The sequence below is a fragment of the Amblyomma americanum genome, chromosome 1 (genome assembly GCF_052857255.1).
Source record: "Amblyomma americanum isolate KBUSLIRL-KWMA chromosome 1, ASM5285725v1, whole genome shotgun sequence".
Lineage (NCBI taxonomy): Eukaryota > Metazoa > Arthropoda > Arachnida > Ixodida > Ixodidae > Amblyomma > Amblyomma americanum.
The window spans coordinates 193,403,737-193,419,934 of NC_135497.1; the positions used below are offsets into that span (position 1 = coordinate 193,403,737).

The 16,198-nt window shown below is 49.2% G+C and overlaps 1 protein-coding gene across 1 annotated transcript in view; it reads left to right on the plus strand.

Annotated features, from left to right (window-relative positions):
* Window positions 1–16,198, plus strand: part of LOC144115299 (uncharacterized) — a 44,990-nt gene that overhangs the window by 16,230 nt on the left and 12,562 nt on the right. The window contains exons 3-10 of the mRNA XM_077649639.1: window positions 629–741; window positions 1,256–1,405; window positions 4,387–4,493; window positions 6,691–6,919; window positions 10,917–11,102; window positions 12,558–12,829; window positions 13,899–14,037; window positions 15,651–15,864. Coding sequence (XP_077505765.1) covers window positions 629–741; window positions 1,256–1,405; window positions 4,387–4,493; window positions 6,691–6,919; window positions 10,917–11,102; window positions 12,558–12,829; window positions 13,899–14,037; window positions 15,651–15,864 — 1,410 coding nt within the window. The remainder of the gene's footprint in view (window positions 1–628; window positions 742–1,255; window positions 1,406–4,386; window positions 4,494–6,690; window positions 6,920–10,916; window positions 11,103–12,557; window positions 12,830–13,898; window positions 14,038–15,650; window positions 15,865–16,198) is intronic.

Genomic DNA, 16,198 nt, shown 5'->3' on the forward strand with positions numbered 1-16,198 from the left:
GTGCATGCCGATTGCTGGCGTGTGGAAGGATGATATGAACGCCGTACATTTCGACTGAATTAAAACTTCAGCACGTGCAACGCATACGTATAACCCTTCGTCCTGTTCGAGACGAACTAAAACTTACGTAGTTCACGCACGTTTGCGTTATCTTCGGGGCTAGTATTACATTCCTAATTTTTGGAAATCTGGTTCTTTTTACAAAGCTGCTGTCCTGTCTAGCTGCTGAGGTCGATCTAATATCGCAATTGACAACCCGCGAGCAACGCTTAATGTATCTAGAACCGTTTTTTTTTCTTTTCACCGCCGTCTTATATCTCAGCACCACCGTATGTACTGCCAGAAGCACGGCTCGCCTGAGAACCCCAGCCTCAAAATATATTCGGGGATCGCATTGCTTAACACTCATGCGTGTGCGGTTGTGCGTGTGCCTGCCATTTGTACCTCTTTTGCATTGACATTTCCAAAGCGTCCTAAACGCTGTCAACGAGAAAAAAACGAGGCTCTTCCCACGTGAACCATCTATGATAACTGACCGCTTATGCAGAACAAGGATAAGGCAGAATTTGAAGATTGAGTACAGTGCGGCCGTGCACCTTGACACCAGCCGCGGCGCACATTTCCGCAGGGCTCAAACGACTCAGCCTGCTCGTGGCACCCAAAAGTTCTCGCGGGAGCGGCCCCAGCTGCATTGGCTACAGCCTGCCGCTTTACCTGGTGCCGTTCGCGCTTGCCAACCAGGTGCGCCGTCACCCCGACCATGTGCGACTCAACGCAACTAGGCATTTGTGGCTTGCGCTTCTGCTACAGCCACGATCGTTAGGCGATTGTCGCGTTCACCTTTCTCATCCTGCCGTTCCACTACGTGGTTTCTTGCTCAAGAAAGGTGCAACGGCTTACGTTCAGCGATTTGACCGGGAGGAGTGCTCCTCGAGAGCAACGAAGGACCTCCCAACGAAAAAAGAAATATACTTTTTATGCTGAATAAATGCGAGAATACTACTGATTCTTGCTTATGGTAAACAGTTTGTGCCGTCTGGTGACGAATGTCTTAATGACGAGGTTACGACCAAGTCAAACACTAACAGGCTGGTTTGGGCAGTGTTCCCATGTATATAGCACACGACTATTCTCTGAAGGTGGATGAGCATACATGTTGGAAGCGCTCGTAGAAAATAGGCAAGCAAAACTGCAGGAGCACGCATAAGTCATTTCTGGCGCTTTCTACAGCTAGCGGCGCTTGCTCCGCTGGCAGGAAATGCGATCCGTGTACTGCATCCTGGTGACGGTGGTGACCCTGGCCACTGGTTTCCTGCCCCAGCCCATCACCGCCTTTGTGCCGGTCATCCTCATCCAGGTGACCGGCATCATGGCACCGGAGGAAATGGCTGCTGAACTGATGAACGTGAGAAGCACTGCACTTATATATGTGCTCTAACTACAGCACTGCGTTCACTGTCGATATCGCGCTTTTAGGTACACTGCAAGGGATTACTTCCCACTCTGTCCTACTGGCTAGACAGGACATCCCGTGGACCTCGTACGTTCTCTAATCTGACTATTGTGGACCGATATCAGCCCGTCGACATTAGGTTCTCGCAGCAGTTTTATGAGATTTTCATGCACGAAGTCTTTTTGTACAAACTGAGTGGCGCGAACAAGACACCAAACGGCGCCAAACTTTTGCATCTGGTTAATGCTGCAAATTAATGGGCATGTTGGTCTCGCTCATTCACTTTCCATCGTAAAACTTGCGCCCAGTATTGCATATGCGATCGTGGTCACCTGCGGGAAATCACGCTCGTCGAAGCTCTGGAAGAGAATTCCTTAAAACAACACTACGACGGCGAATTCCATTGGCTGTACGGGCTGGGCAACATAATTTTTCTTTCTTTTTTCTCTGCCCACACTAATATATGTTGATGTTGCTGCTGTCTCTTTCTCATCATGTCCCTGTCCGTCCGCCCGCCCTGCCGCCTGCTTGCCCGTCTGTCTGTCTGTCTGTCTGTCTGTCCGTCTGTCCGTCTGTCCGTCTGTCCGTCTGTCCGTCTGTCCGTCTGTCCGTCTGTCCGTCTGTCCGTCTGTCCGTCTGTCCGTCTGTCCGTCTGTCCGTCTGTCCGTCTGTCCGTCTGTCTGTCTGTCTGTCTGTCTGTCTGTCCGTCCGTCCGTCCGTCCGTCCGTCCGTCCGTCCGTCCGTCCGTCCGTCTGTCTGTCTGTCTGTCTGTCTGTCTGTCTGTCTGTCTGTCTGTCTGTCTGTCTGTCTGTCTGTCTGTCTGTCTGTCTGTCTGTCTGTCTGTCTGTCTGTCTGTCTGTCTGTCTGTCTGTCTGTCTGTCTGTCTGTCTGTCTGTCTGTCTGTCTGTCTGTCTGTCTGTCTGTCTGTCTGTCTGTCTGTCTGTCTGTCAGTCCGTCCGTCCGTCCGTCCGTCCGTCCGTCCGTCCGTCCGTCCGTCCGTCCGTCCGTCCGTCCGTCCGTCCGTCCGTCCGTCCGTCCGTCCGTCCGTCCGTCCGTCCGTCCGTCCGTCCGTCCGTCCGTCCGTCTGTCTGTCTGTCTGTCTGTCTGTCTGTCTGTCTGTCTGTCTGTCTGTCTGTCTGTCTGTCTGTCTGTCTGTCTGTCTGTCTGTCTGTCTGTCTGTCTGTCTGTCTGTCTGTCTGTCTGTCTGTCTGTCCGTCCGTCCGTCCGTCCGTCCGTCCGTCCGTCCGTCCGTCCGTCCGTCCGTCCGTCCGTCCGTCCGTCCGTCCGTCCGTCCGTCCGTCTGTCTGTCTGTCTGTCTGTCTGTCTGTCTGTCTGTCTGTCTGTCTGTCTGTCTGTCTGTCTGTCTGTCTGTCTGTCTGTCTGTCTGTCTGTCCGTCCGTCCGTCCGTCCGTCCGTCCGTCCGTCCGTCCGTCCGTCCGTCCGTCCGTCCGTCCGTCCGTCCGTCTGTCTGTCTGTCTGTCTGTCTGTCTGTCCGTCTGTCCGTCTGTCTGTCTGTCTGTCTGTCTGTCTGTCTGTCTGTCTGTCTGTCTGTCTGTCTGTCCGTCCGTCCGTCCGTCCGTCCGTCCGTCCGTCTGTCTGTCTGTCTGTCTGTCTGTCTGTCTGTCTGTCTGTCTGTCTGTCTGTCTGTCTGTCTGACTAGTGTTTCCACGGCCAAGAAGCCGGAGGTACCCACCCCCATGACACGGCTAGCAGCCTTCAAGAAGCAGTACAACTGGCACACCTGCCTAACGTTTCTGAGTGAAGGAAGCACTTTATAGTGAAGGCGGTTCATGCTACTACTTCTAAGACTAGCCGCCGCAGCGGCTGAGGGGTTACGGCGCTCGGCTGCTGGCCCGAAAGACGCGGGTTCGATCCCGGCCGCGGCGGTCGAATTTCGATGGAGGCGAAATTCTAGAGACCCGTGTACTGTGCGATGTCAGTGCACGTTAAAGAACCCCAGGTGGTCGAAATTTCCGGAGCCCTTCACTACGGCGTCTCTCATAGCCTGAGTCGCTTTGGGACGTTAAACCCTCACAAACACCATATTTCTAAGACTGCAAGGAGGCCTGGCGTAGCCTAAATAACTAGTTGCCAAACAGGGTGTGCAAAATCTTTGTCTTTCTAGAGAAAGACATATATTTTGTTTGTTTGTCACTGTTAGTTTCTTTGCCCAAATGAATTCCTGGTGTTCTTGCCGGAGAACACTGTCGAGTCCCTAAGAGCGTGAAGCCACCGAATTTGTAAATATATGGCACTGTAGCACGTTTCTATCTCGAGCGTTCGTTTTCAGCTTATATACAAGCTTGTCCTGAAAAAAGACGCGCAATCTTGCATCAAAACTTATGGGAGTGATCCCACTGTGACGTTGCTTTCGTCACCGCTTCAGTTGTTTGTTGCTAAATTGTTTTCGTAACCTTGGACTGGGCATGGTTCTACCTGTTTCTTTTAACAGCTTTAAATGATTTATTCTTCTGGATTCAACTTTCTTCACCTTGTACTAGTGAACATTTCAGAGCTTTGTAAGCAATCAACTTATCTTTTCATGCTCGTTCAGCTGCTACGGCTTTTGGAACTGTTTTTATTTTTTTACTCACCAATGCTGGATAAAAGGATTGCTATTTACATTTCACAAACTGACGAGTATGAAAATAGTGAAGGAATCTTAAAATGACAGATGCTCTTTTTCCTTCCGTGCTTTCTACCCGGGGGTCATGTGTTACTTTTTCTCTTAGCTAATTTTTATCTGCACACTATGCACATGATCACAACAGGCTCACCTAAAGGTGCGCGAAAAATGCTGGTAGTTTTCTGTCATTTTACAGCACGCGCGGGTTTTTTTTAGTTTTCATCAGGTCGGGTTCGAGCACGCCACATGCGCCTGTACACGTAACATACAGGGTGTATAAACACACCCTAATGTCCTCCTGCCTCAGATCAAGGTGATCACGGCCTGCCTGCTGTTCATGGTGATCATCATTGGCGACCAGACGCCCGTGTTCTCGAGGCTGGCCCTGCGTGTGCTGTGCAATTTGGGTTTCAGGTCAGTGGCGCGCCAGTGAAACCTGGCTGCAGAGAGAAAATGTGACCGCATTGCTTATCAAATTACCACACTCAAACGTCAGCGCTAGAGCACGATACGGTCGAGCACATTAGAAGAGTGGATATCCAAATACTATGTGTACGGATGATAAGAAAAGGCGGAAACGACGGATAAATCTCTTTCTTATGCACTGGCCACATTTAGAGCGACGGAACAGGGCTTAAGCGCTCCTGCGGCCCTCGTAAGGCCCCTGCGTAGACTCGAAAGCCCAGCGTTCCGCTGTTACATCATAATATGGTTAAACAAGTCAAACAGTCAAGTGCAGCGTTCTTGGGAACACAGAGTTATACAGGGTGATACATTTTTTTTTCTTTTGACACGAACACTGAATTCAGCAAGAGGCTGTCGCTGACAGATCCGCTTGTCGTGCAGTTGTGCAGACACTGGCGATGGATGCCTCCGCAGGCTTGCAGAATAACAGCAGCTGCTCAGTGCGGGATTCATTTAGCGACGAGTTAGATGCATCGGCACTGTAGGCCAGCCCACTGAGTTGTCTATCCAAAGTGGCGGCGAGGAGGCGACGAGTTGAAGTCACGAAAGCGTCATTTCAACACGCATCACGTGTACGACGCTTCCTGCGGTCTTTGTTTGCCAGTCAATAGGAATCGGATGCGTCAAGAAATGATCGACAGATGTCTCAGAGGTGGCTGGCTCTTTTTCATTGTAGAACGGTTGGGTTCGCCTCCCAGCACTACCTTTTTCAAGGACGCCATTGCAACGATTGCCTTGAAAAAGCAATTAAAAATCAAACTGCCAATTTAAGTTAACGAACAGACTGGCGATAACTCACCCTTTTAGTGCGTGCTAAGCACGCACAGAATTATGAGAAAGAAACCTAAACTTCAGTAGAGTGTTCCCTCTAGGTTTGGATCGGCTCATGTGCAGGGTCTGAGCTATACTTCCGTACATGCCTGATTCGCAGGTTGCCAGGAAAAGTGTCAGAGTACATAAAATGTTCTCGGGTTGCACACTGCGTGAAAAGGTGTGGATGACGCCCCACTGGTCATCTGCTTGGCGCTTTTACTCTACTATTTGAATTACGTGTGAATTACGTTCACTGTTTTCTTGTATTAAAGGGAAACAAAAACATATCTTAGTGACAGGCGTGTGCGAATATTCGAATTTTCGAATAGCGAGTCGAATATGCCCCATTAGATTCGCCGAACTAATCGAGTACTGCATGCCCGAAATAATTCAAAACGAATCTAATTCGTTCTCAAGTCCTCGAATATAGATTTCGACAAATTGGCGCGAAGTTCGAAGGAGGCAAGCCGTAGTATTTTTTTTTTTTCGATGAGCGTTCAAGTAACAGTGCTCACTCCGGTGCCGCACAGCATGCTGTCGCGATCGTTCATATCCGGGTAGGAGGGTTCAGCGCCTCGACGCTGTCCATTCGTGTGAAAGCGGTCATAATGCTCATATATACACATGGCCTTCAAGATCGGGCAATACGACAAAGTTCGGCCAGGCTTACAAACTCTGCCTGCGTCGAAGGTTATGGTCCAAACTCTTGTCCCTCTCACCAGCTGAGATTTGGCGCTAGTTTGTTCACTGTCGTCATCAGTAGCAAGAAGAAGTTTTTCTATACGCATGACGCGATGACCATGAAGCTAATATATTGACTTCGTTTGCATGCCCCCTAATCTAGGTCAGTGTTCCGCCTATCGACAGCTACAGCTTTAACTCCATGACTTATAGTGCCGTCACTAGCGCTTCTCTATTTCGCAGCAATATTCGTTTTGAACGATATATTTTCACAAGTTGCGAATATTCGCAAAACTAATTGATTCATATTTGATTAGGTTTCGAAAAAGCGCTATTTCCACATCCCACTCATTTGAACGATTGGAAGCAAACGATGTTTGCATGTTTGCTCGTGGACCAAGGTACACAGACATCGCAGAAATACTCACAGAACGGCAAGAAGTTGTGTGCGTAACGACAGAGCTACGCCTATAGACTCTTCACGTGCCTCTCTTTTCATCCGTTTTTTTAGTTGTTATTTTTGCAGCGAAGGCTGGCAGCAATATAATTAGCTGTGGAGAAGAGATTTGCTGTTTCTATTTTTCTATTTTCTATACTTCTAAATTGTCTGCGCAGTTCTCTCACCTATCCACGCTCCATCTGTCTTCTCCAGGGCTCCGCTGCTCTTTTCGTACACCGTGGCTGCAAGCTTTGTGAGCACGTTCTTGTTGCCGAGCGACATTTGCGTTATTTTCACCACCGCCGTTGTGGAGCGCTTCATGGCCAACCTGGAAGAAGACCTGAGCGTCCTAGAGCAGCAGTGGTCCCGAACGTCGCGAAAACGTACCAGCAGCGACACGTTCGACCAGTTCGGCGAGTCCGGAGTGAGGAACCGCTCCAAGGTTCGTTCTGCGCTCGCGAGAAATTCCCTGATGGCGACAGAATAGCGCGCTCTGATCTAGTCATGCCCAGCTTTCCTGTACATCACTAACTAGAGCCACCTCTCAGCGGCCAGTTGCGGACACCGCGTAACTCAAAGGGGATATTCTCATTTCTGTTTGGAGACAAAACTAAAGAGTGTGGTGAGAAGGTGAGTGAAGATGTGTATATTGACGACCTACTCTTTCTACACGCTGCAGAATCTGGCTTGCACAATACTTCCTGCGCTCGCACTTAGTTTTTCTGACAGCCTAAGAAATCAAGGGGGTGTACGATAAGTTAAAAAATTCCGCCATGGATGATGGATGGCATCGCCTTTGAAACGGGGTGGTGGCAGTTGCCTCCACGTTCGGTCTTTTCTTCTTTATTTTTATTTAACTGTGTTGTAAACTGGTCTTAAAATTCGCCATTTGCTTTAAATACGTTTTTATTCCTACACTTCTAACCTTATATCACCTGTCTTTTTTTAAGCCACCAATCTTCCAATCGCTTTTTGCTAACTTCCACCGCAGATTTATTTACATGACCATTGTTATCTCTAAACCCTAAAGCCTCAGGGTAAGTAACTGTGCCTGTATCGACATCGGAATGGATACCCTCTCTTTTTAGTATCAGGTGTTCAATTGTTCTGCATATTTACCACACACACATAACATGTGTCGTCATCTTCATTAAATTTCTTTTTGCAGTTGCCCGTTCTAAGACACCCTCATCTAGCTTCAAAGAGTAGGGCACTGCCTCTTGAGTTATCACAGAACGCTTCCTTCCTGATATGCCTTTTCCAGCATCGATACATTTCTACACTATGTTTTTTTTTCTATTGAATTTATTGAATTTTTACCTTCCGCGTTTTTAACCTGTCGTTTAATGCTCTTTCTCCGGCCTCGTATCTGGCATACTTACTGGTTAGCTTCCTAGTTCTTTTCCGCCATTGTGAGTCAACGCTCTTTCTGTATAGGTATTTAGATACCTTAGCTACCCACCTGTTATCGTCCAATTTCCTCAGGCGTTCTTCGTACAGTGTTTTACTCTGAGCTTCCCGTGCTTCGAACGATGTCCAGCCCATATCCCCCTGTACTGCCTCGTTTGTGGTTTTCCCGTGGGCACCTAGTGCTAATCTTCCGACAGTTCTCTGATTTACTTCTAATCGCGACTGAACTTCAGCCCTTAAGCACAGAACCACATTCCCGAAAGTAAGCCCCGGCACCATTATTCCTTTCCAAATACCTCTGAGAACTTCATACCTGTTGTACCCCCACAATGCCCTATGTTTCATTATCCCGGCATCTCTTCGCCCTTTTGCTACGAGAGACTGATCGTGCTTTTCCGTCTACATCTGCCCTTCGTTTACCCATACGCCGAGATATTTGTATTCGGCCACTCGGGGTATTTCATGGCCTTGTATGGTAAGCACCTGTTCAGTTGTACCGTTTAAAACCATCGCACCTGACTTAGTTGCGCTAAAGCTGAAACCTATAGCATCTCCTTCGTCTCTACAACAATTAACCAGAGTTTGCAAATCTTCCTGGCTGTCTGCTAATAGTACAATATCGTCTATGTACTTTAAACCGGGGAGCCGCTGCTCTGCGACCTTTCCGCCTAACATATACGACAGATCATAACCTAGATTAATTTCTTGTAGCCTTCTTTTCATTTTTATTTCTTCTTTTCATTATTCATCTTCCTATATTTATTGTAATTTTTTTCTGCGCCACGCAATACGTGGTGGTAGCCAAGTGAACAAGTAGCATTTGCCCAGATTTTCTTGGTTTGTATTGGCGATTTTCACGAACTATAGGCGGCACTGCAGTCGAGTCAAGATAGCAACCTAGAGGACTCTGTGAGATTGTGATCAGCCTGGGCGCATTAACTAGTTTCCTCGATTGCACGCTTCAGTCACGTTTTTACATTGAAAGTGAGCGCCTAATTTTATCTAAACACTTTGTATTAGTCGATGTAAAACATAAACTGTAAATGATCGACCTGTGCCTGCAAACGTCCGCTGCGCAAGCGGAACAGCACACGATTGTAGTCCCCCGCCCATAACGTCTTTAGCGATGTCAAGATCGTCAGCGCCGAGTGCTCTTGCACGGGGCGAAAGTATGAAAAATGCAAGCAGGTAAGCAGGACTGTGCGAAATCATTGCGCAACGCTGAAAGCTAGAATGGTTCGCGATGGCTTCGTTTTCGACCGTCATGTGCTTAGATATCAATTCACCAAGCCAAATCCCAGTAGGATTTACGTGGGGCCTTCATTTCAGTCTCTATACGCATATGCTGCTATACAGGTACAGGTCAAGTTTTGTTGGTTTTCTGTCACACGATCGTGCGGCTGATAAAAGTTTTGATAGGATACAAACGTATAATGCGTCCTAGCCAACTTGTTTCGTGTACAATGCTTTTAGGGTAATCACCACAAGACAAAAATGCAATCATAAAACGAGGAAGGCAAATCAAGTAATTTTCTCAAAATTTCGTTCTTTTCGTGCTTTCTTTTTTTCCCTCCGGTAATTATCTCAAATATGAGCCAACGAGCGCAGCTACACGCAAAAGGCAACCGTGTGCTCTGCAATGCTAAATTAATCCGCAGCCCTCCACTATGGCGTTCCTCGTAGCCCATGCGTCATTTCGGGACGTCAAGCCCCACAACTCACACCACTTCAGGTTTACATCAAGGTGCAGTGAAGATTATGTCGCAGGCAGTGGCCGGTGATAAGAACCGGGGCGCCTATTGGTGAACGCAAGTGTGCGGCTGGAACTGGCCGAAGTGCCGACCAGCGCTGTATCTCGGAAGCCACGGCTGCAAAAAGTCCACCATTGTTTGATGTTCCTGTGCGCCCTTGGGCTGTTATTTGCGTATGGTCACGTGCCAACCGGCCCGACTCCCCACCCTTCTGTAGCAGACGTTTGTACGAGGGTGAACTGATTGGAAACATCAAGGGGCAGCGACTTCAGTATTCAGAGGATTCATCTAATTAAGGCAGAACGTATATAGGTTCAGTCATTCCTCCCTTGTACTATCGCGATGGAAAGAAACGCGGCCAACGCGACGCCTACGCGCTCTGCTGTTGGAATTTCTTTCGATCGTTCTTTTACCTAGGTGGTATGAAAAAAAAAGACGTTAGAGTCGTCCTAGAATGCATCACTAACGACTGTAGCGTCTTTTTGCGACCACCGAAGTAAAAGCGTGATGAAAAGAAATGCGAACAGCGGAGCGCATAGGCTCCAATCTGTTCGCTTTTCTTTCCATCGCCCCTGTACTTTAGAGCTGCTCGGAGATGTCGATCTGTTCGGATCCGCAAGACGACGTGGTGCGTTTTTCGAGGGCTCAAGCTTGCCAGACGTGTTTTTGAACGCCGGACCTGCATGTAAGAAGTTTATTGCAACTTGAGTACTCGCGGAAATCTGTGGGCATAAATTTTCAGTGCATGGTTGAGGTTTTTCAACGTTAGCTTCGTCCTTCGGTAACGTATATATCACTCGCACGTGAACGTAACTCCTTTCTTCAATCAAGAGCTCTTTTCTGGCTCGCTAATGAGTCGATCAATTTATTCGCTCGTGAGGTCTATGAGGGAGGACCTTTCTAGTACCCCTGTTGAACCGACGGTTGCACGTTAGACAGCCTGACAGGAACGAAATGCGATTTCATGCACTCGAGAGTAAATATCGCCCATTTGTTAACCATTGCATCTTCGGTGTAGAGGCGCTTCATCTTGAACGCTGGCGCGTCAGCGCGAACATTCTTTATTCCCGCATTTCGTTGCGCAACCTCTCACCCAGCAAGAAAACCTGCCAGACAGCATTTTTGTTCTTAATATGGCCGCGAATTCCGCACTGTAGGGAGCTAAATGAAAAGCTACCAGAACGCACTGTTAATACGGTGGAGTTCGGAGGCGTGCCTATGCGGTCCGTCGGCTGTCCTCACGGAGGAGAAAACAGCCGTCGTTCGTTATGAGTGCAGCGGCTGCGCGTGAGCCTGGGCCCAGAGATGGTGCGTATGACCGAGGCTATGAGCAGAAAGTCCAGGACGACCCTCGTTGGCGCCGGACTGGGCCCCGCCCAGAGCGACTGGCCCGCGCCGAGCGGCCCGCTGCTCGTCAAGGAGTACAAGATCCACCCGGAGCCGTCCACCGACGCCAAGGAGGAGGTATGCGGTGCACGGCACGTTCCGCAAGTGAGGAGACACACGATGGGCGGTAGGAATAGCAATCGCGTGCGGAGCACAAGCAGCCCGAAGCGAGGTCCCCTGCCGTATACGCGAGCGTTCGCCGTGTCGGCGTGGCCTGTGCTGAAGCAGAGAACAATTTCAGGGCTGGCGTCTTTTAGCGAGCAGCAGCTGCCCACATGATTCCTGCAGACACCGTTTGTCATTGCAGTTTTTAAGTACCTCAGTTGATCGATTTATGCGCGGGTCAGAAAACAAAAGCATTAATTTTAAACATTCCGTGCTCACACTTCGTTATCTGCGTAATCGGAAGGTGCGCGCTAGCAGGTCGTGAATTCGAATGTGTAAGCAGAATTAGTGCCTTCTGGAACAGACTAGCGCAGAATGACACTGCTGTGCCTTAGTGCTGAAGCAAAATATTTATTTATGCTTAACAAGCCAAATATCTCTATTCCACTGTCCGGTATGGCTATTTGGTATAGTGCCGGCAGCAGGTCGAAATCCGCAGCTGAACGACAGTCGAGTGAAGAGATTTATGCAACAAGGGACCAAAGCAACGACACAAGCCCGCGGAGCCTCGTGCTTTCGACACGAAGAAATGGGAAAAGAGAATGTATGCACAAACGCCAAATTTTCGAGAGGACGGCGGTTCTTCTGGTCTCATGAATGCACGGATAATTATTTGCTCTTGATAAGAGGGGGAAAAATGCGCAAATTTTATTTTCGGGTGCGCGAAAAAAACACTCTTTTTTGCACCTCTGCTATAAAACGGTGATTTCATAGGGCCTTAACAACGTTATCCTTCAAAGACGCAACAAGAGCCGCAGCATGGTTGGCCAGCGCTTAAGCTCTGAACAATTGTGACAACCAAAGAATCATTTGCGAACCTAAATAACGCGAAAAACAAAGTTTCTTGGATCTTGCCCCCTACGTAGACCAAAAGGATCATGAAGCTTATACCGCGGTGGCTCAGTGGCTGTGTTCGGCTGCTGATACCAAGCTCGCTGGTTCGATCCTGAATGCGCCGGCCGTATTTCGATGGAGGCGAAATACAAAAACGCCCGTATGCTGTGCGGTGGCAGCGCACTTTAAGGAACTTCATGTGGTCTAAATTTATCCGGAGTCGTCCGTCCGAACCGATGTATTGCTTCGAGACGTTAAACTCTAGCATTAACTTTTTTTTCATCAAGCTTACAGCGTGCCACGTAAGAACAAAAGACGGGGCACGATATCTGCTTCACCTCTACGTGTGCCCCGTTTCGCGCTGTGTGCTTCATGAAGCCACCGAACCGACTAGCCCGCCAAGTATACATACAGTTCCGACGACATCCGAGGGTCTCTTTCGGTCGACACTTGCATGGGGAATTTTCGTCCCTCGGGGTGTGAGTGGAAGAAGGCACCTGCCGCACGGTAGCAGGGCGTCCCGTGACGGTGCAGGCGCAGACGACCAAGCGGGCTCCGCGCAAAACGTCCTTCGAGCCTTTCGGCGTGGTGACCAAGTGGGCGCCGCACCTGCCCGTGCGCCGGATACGCTCCTTCTCGGAGCAGGGCGCCGCCAACCAGGCCAAGCGCTCGTCCATCCTCAAGGGCACCAAGACGCCCGAGTCGCCGGCGCCCCCGACCGACAGCGCGCAGTCGGGACCCAGCCCGGACCCGTCGTTGCTGGACGCCGCGCCGCCAGAGTCGATCGACGTGATCGTCACCACAAGGCAAGCTTCTTCCACAGGTCGCTCTCTTACCAATAGTTAAGGTGGGTTGCAATGACGTCATAGCGGTCGCCACGTAGGAAACCAGGAGCACCGCAAAAAATTGCGGCATCGCCACAACTATAGGTTCGAGAATATCTGTCACGCACTCCCGTGTTCCCTTTCATAAAGCTTTAATTAGGCTGTACACATACGTGTCATCGCTTAACCCCGGATGCTACTGAGTACACTTTATGAACTCTACCATTTTTGTCTTTTTTTTTTAATTCGTTCTATATCACGCTGTAAGCTCCGAAACTGCTGTCACATGCATTGTTCTACCTAGACGTGCGCAACAATGCCAGACAGGTTACAAGCAGTATGAATGAATGAATATACATTGAAACTGAAAGCGGAACTTCAGATGCCGTCTGTCCAAAGAACCACTGGGCACACGAGCGAGGCAGACGGTCTAGCTTTAGCCACCAAAGGCCTGGCCCTAAATTGGCACTGGACAGAGGGGGGCTTTCATCGTTGCTCGCTTTGTGAAGCATCGTGCCAGCACCATGACTCGAAACATGACTCGGTGCGTGGCTGCCAACTTTGGAAAATGGCACTGCGACGGACGGTCGTTAAAAACAGTTCAAATGAAGTGGCATTAAAATAGCAATTATAGAGCAACAATAGACTGGGACCTCGAAAAATTCCGAAAAAAAAACTCTTAATTCCTCGAATAAAACGCTCTTGTAGTGCGAGCTGACTTATCGCTTGGGTCTTCACATTGATGTGTACGCACGCCCATGACATACTCTGTCGCACAATTTGCTGGTACTGAAACGGAAGACAGCTCGCGCAAGGGAATCGGGGGCTTAGTTCTGAGTAGCCTAACAAAGGTGCCGGTCGATCGTGCCGGTCGATCATGTCTATCGATCATGCGCCGTTCTAATGCATGAACAGCTAGAACTAAGCTCTTGACATGTTGGCACCAGTTTCAGTGTCCGCTTCAGGGTCAGTGAATTAAGAGAGCACGAGTGCTGCGCGAAAGCGGTATTTTGTGGACGGCAAAAGCGGGACGGTGTTTTCTCCTGCGCAGCCCGTTCTCCCGGCGCCCGTCCATCTTGAAGCCAACCGGCGGCTCCGTTCAAGCGAGTTCGCGGCGCTCGCCCCCGTCCCCCGAAGCATCACCATCGCCACGCATGCGCACTGCCAGCCGCAGGTCTTCCATTCTCAAGGCGAGGAAGTGTTAACGCCCACATTCAACGTCCTGCGTGGAACGAGAATCGATACGAAGCCCTTTCATTTGGAAAGCAAGTGGATTATTACGAAACGTGTGGCCTCCCATCAGAAGACAACGAAAAGCTGTCTCTGGCGCTCAATTTTCGAGGTTCCACGTCATCGTTGTTGCTGAAACTTGGCTTTGCATAAAGTGATCTCCCTCACCCCCTAATTACCAAGTCACGTATCTTAATTGTAAATGAGATCTTTTTTCAGTGCTTTTACAGTCTTGGGCTCGAATCTGATCTGACTTTTCATATAAAAAAGCAAAATGTCTCTTAAATGGCGTTGTGTACTGCCATTGATGCCCTATTAGTGTATTTAGATAATAGCAATGGCTCACACACAGCAAGAGATGATTTCAAATATGAAGAACAAGCGTTTGCCAATTTTAATGTATTAGAGTTTGCATCATTCAACCATCACATGACAATTCAATAGTGGCCTGATGTCGTCGTAAGCTTTTACCACGTGAAATTCTTCGTGACAGCCCTTTAGAACAGCCGGATATATTCTATGCTGCGCGTGTCATTTCTCTTAAACTTTCAAGCAAGCGTTAAAGAATCTGAGCTATAGATACATGTCTCAAGCTCTCTTTATTCACTTCTGCGCTTTGGGATTCTGCTACGTCGCGAAGCTTATCCGTATAAAATTAGCATTCCTAGTTGAGAGTATATAGCACTAAAAAATAAAGGCCACGATATTTACGGGGATTGTCCAGAGCGCTGTTCACCGAAGCGTGCCAAAACCTTCCGTTAATCGAAGCGGAGTAACGTAATTGGATTCAGAATTTCAACAATGAAGGACAAAACCGCTGATAGGTCACAACACGGATCTCTTGTATGATGTCAGTGCATTGTTACCTGTCTCTGCACCTTCCACAACGCATGTTCATGCTAATGTGCCAGCTTAGAAAAGCAGTAAAATTAAAACAGCGTGTTCAAACCGGAAAAGAACGGAGATCCCGACTTTATAAAATCCGCTTTTTTTTTACTTGTCTAAGTTCCACGCAAGCCACAACACCATTCGTACATCAGGTTGTTACAACAGGATGTCCCTATAGTTGTTGAGAAAAGTGGGCCCGTTTGCTTCGAAGTTCTGTGAGATGTTCAGGGCGAGGCAGGCTGTTTAGGTTCGGTATACACAGTCCAACCCCCGGCTGCGTTGAGCGATAGAGGTGAAATATTAATTTCGCTGCAGGATACCTCTTCTCCGAATCTTCGTTTTCTGTGTATCATTTTTAAATTTTATTTCGTTGCGCACTCCTGCTAAGGCGCTCGGTTCCGGGATCGAATCCCGACCGCGGCGGTCGCATTTCAACGGAGGCAAAATGCAAGCATTCCCGTAAGCTGAACTATGTCCGGTGCACGTTAAATCTAGACTCCAGGCAGCCGAAATTAATCCGGAGTCCTTGAGTGCTGTGTCCCTAGCACCCATGTGCAGCTTCGAGATGCTAATCCTGCATGTTCACGAAAGAGCAAGTATAGTGCGGTCCATGAGACGAACTCTGAAACAGTGCGCCTCCCTCTGCATGCACAGTGTACACGTTAGTGCACGATTTCCACTGCAGGACGTGGCCGCGATCCGGATGGGCTCCAAGATCGACTCTAAGAGGGCCTCGGTGTTGAGCTTCGAGATAGACGGCCAGAAGCGCTCCAGCGACGGAGGCATCTTCGCCAGAAAGAGTGGTCCTCTGAAGATGGTGGAGGACTACAGCACGCGCCTTTTCATCGGCCCGCCCAGGCCCGCCTACAGGTTGCCACGGTTCATCGCAGGCCAACAGTGTAAGAGCAGTGCTGTCGTTCGCTACCGCCGCTCAAAAGCACGTTGTGTGCGGCGTGTGTGGATGACAGAGGCTCATACAGTGACGCACGTCGGAAACTGTCATTTCAATGCGGAATAAGTGCTAATGTAACCCCCTCTCCTTAAGAATGTGATGTCTAGTCTCCGGCCCGAGAGAGGAGCCTCCACCTCCAGAAGCACCCCCCCCACGCACACACACACACACACACACACACACACACACACACACACACACACACACACACACACACACACACACACACACACACACACGCACGCACGCACGCACGCACGCACGCACACACGCACACACAC